The sequence below is a fragment of the Sinocyclocheilus grahami genome, unplaced genomic scaffold, assembly GCF_001515645.1.
Source record: "Sinocyclocheilus grahami isolate Dianchi unplaced genomic scaffold, SAMN03320097.WGS_v1.1 scaffold1149.1, whole genome shotgun sequence".
Lineage (NCBI taxonomy): Eukaryota > Metazoa > Chordata > Actinopteri > Cypriniformes > Cyprinidae > Sinocyclocheilus > Sinocyclocheilus grahami.
This window is the reverse complement of record NW_015506328.1, coordinates 71,544-74,043: the sequence shown is the minus strand read 5'-3', so window position 1 is coordinate 74,043 and position 2,500 is coordinate 71,544. Positions and strand designations below refer to the sequence as shown.

At 42.6% G+C, this 2,500-nt stretch overlaps 1 protein-coding gene across 1 annotated transcript in view; it reads right to left on the bottom strand.

Annotated features, from left to right (window-relative positions):
• The window catches only part of LOC107567338 (brain-enriched guanylate kinase-associated protein), a 27,452-nt gene that overhangs the window by 5,653 nt on the left and 19,299 nt on the right, over positions 1-2,500 (bottom strand). The window contains exons 3-4 of the mRNA XM_016253004.1: positions 1,123-1,284; positions 699-765 (exon numbers count right to left, since the gene is read on the bottom strand). Of these exons, the coding sequence (XP_016108490.1) occupies positions 699-765; positions 1,123-1,284 (229 nt within the window). The remainder of the gene's footprint in view (positions 1-698; positions 766-1,122; positions 1,285-2,500) is intronic.

Here is a 2,500-nt window from a genome sequence, read left to right as displayed (position 1 = left end):
CACCGATTCAAACTGACTAAAAGAATACATTCCAGTTATGTCTACTCACTCAGAGCTGGATTTCTCACTCAGAATGTAATAGTAATCAGAGCTGAAACCACACAAAATCATTGTGTTTAAGATGATGTTTAGATTTTGTAAATGGCTTCCAACTTTAATGGGATTTAAGATCATCAGACGCCACTGATCCGCAGCTCAGACTCGTGCTTTCATTCCAGGACAATCACTGCGCTCCGGCTCTGATCCTGTAATCGCTCTGAGAGAGAGAATCTTGTGCAGTTATTGATCTGTGTCTCTTTATCTTCACCTTCATTTCTGCTGTTCATTTGTTCAGAGAGCAGCACTTGTTGATCACTAAACAAGAGACGACGCTTTCAAAATTCTTCATATAACTGCTGACAGTGCTTCAACACGTCAGTCGCTCTCAATAAGCGATAAACACACTGAGGCTGAAGAAGGTCTGGTATAAGAGTCGTTCTGTGTGATCCGAGGACAGTGAGGATCTGCTGCTGTTCAGCGTTTGTCTCTGAAGAGTTACTGTGATTATTTATGATAAAGCATCGTCAGCGTTTGAGATATAAACAAAGGGATACGAGTTTTATCATCAAGCAATAATGAGGCAACGAAAGAACATTTGTCAGAGCTTAAGTCACTCTTTGGACATTTTTGAAGTAAATTTTTAATGAATTTTCTCTTACCATTCGGTGGATTTTCTCCTCCATGTCCTGGTTGATTCTCTGAAGAGCTGCATAGCTGCTCTGAATCCTGCAGGAGAGATGATGAAGATGATGATGATGAAGTCACACACACACACACACACACACACACACACACACACACACACACATCTGTCATGAGTTTATTGTGGGATCGAATGTTTCTGGAATCTTTTTTTTTTGACTCCATTGTTGAGTTCCCATCATTGATTCTGCTCATTTCCTTGTTATTTCTGTGAAGCTGCTTTGAATCTGTATTGCATAAAGTGCTGAAATAAGTGTGACTTGACTAGTAAGTTTCAGATCATTGTGTGTGACTGTAAATCTGTACGGTGACTTTAAGCAATTCATTCAGACACAATATTTAATTCTCAGCTGCTTCATTCAGTGACTGTGTTTCTCGGACCTGCGCAGTCTCTCAGTGAATTTGTCGAGTTGGTCTTGAGCTCGTCGCAGCTCCGTCTCCAGATACTGACGCGTCGACTCGAACTCGCTCTGCAGCTGCTGCAGTTTGTGTGTGGTGCAGCCGAGATGTCTGCGCAGATCCTCCTTCTGCTCCTGCAGTGAACTACACACAGACAAACACAGGCAGATCATTTCATTTACTCATCAACAACAGTGCATCTCAACCACGGGCCCAAATATGTCTCAGAGTGATTGAGATGTAGTTATATAAACATAATCTCAATTCAAATTCGTCACTCGCTCCACAGCAAACACACTCTGTGATCAAAAGCACCAAAGATGATTTATTCATGCACTTGTGGAATATCCATAAGTCTGAGATACTAGAGTTGTACTTTAATGACCCTCAAAATCATAAAATGAAAGAGAAATAATTATGATGGAGCAGCGTTCACTCAATCTGATTTCAGTGCATTTATGTCACATTCAGCTGTATGTGAAAGCTAAAAACTCTACACTCTAATGTTTGGTTTTACTAGCAATGCTATTGTTCTGTTTTACTGAAGTATTTCACTTTAGTAATTTACTCTGACCCAAATAAGAGACTAGTGATGAGGGTTAGAAGAGAGCGATGGACTGTAACTGTGTGTGTGCGTGTGTGTGTGTGAGAGAGAGTGTTTGTGTTTGTGTGTGTGTGTGTGTGTGAGAGAGAGAGAGAGAGAGAGAGAGAGAGAGAGAGAGTGTGTGTGTGTGTGTGTGTGTGAGAGAGAGAGAGAGAGTGTGTGTGTGTGTGTGTGTGTGTGTGTTGTGTTGTGTGTGTGAGAGTGTGAGAGAGAGAGAACTTATCAGATTGTGGGTCTCTTTACTATGGATGGACTTTGTGAGTGTCTCAGATTAGCTTTCAGTCGTCTCACAGAATGCGTGGACATAAATTTACCCTTATCCTTCTGTAATTTTGCATGCTCTCATTTAGTCGCACATCTGTCTGATTGAGTTTGTCTTTTGCAGTGCCACTGAGGCCGTGGGGTGGTAGGAGAGAGTGTTTGTGTGTGTGCGTGTGTGTGTGTGTGAGAGAGAGAGTTTGTGTGTGTGTGTGAGAGAGAGAGAGAGAGAGAGAGAGTGTGTGTGTGTGTGAGAGAGAGAGAGAGAGAGAGAGAGTGTGTGTGTGTGTGAGAGAGAGAGAGAGAGAGAGAGAGTGTGTGTGTGTGTGAGAGAGAGAGAGAGAGAGAGAGAGTGTGTGTGTGTGTGTGTGTGTGTCTGTGTGAGAGAGAGAGTGTTTGTGTGTGTGCGTGTGTGTGTGTGAAAGAGAGAGAGAGAGAGAGTGTGTGTGTGTGTGTGAGGGAGAGAGAGAGTGTTTGTGTGTGTGTGTGTGTGAGAGA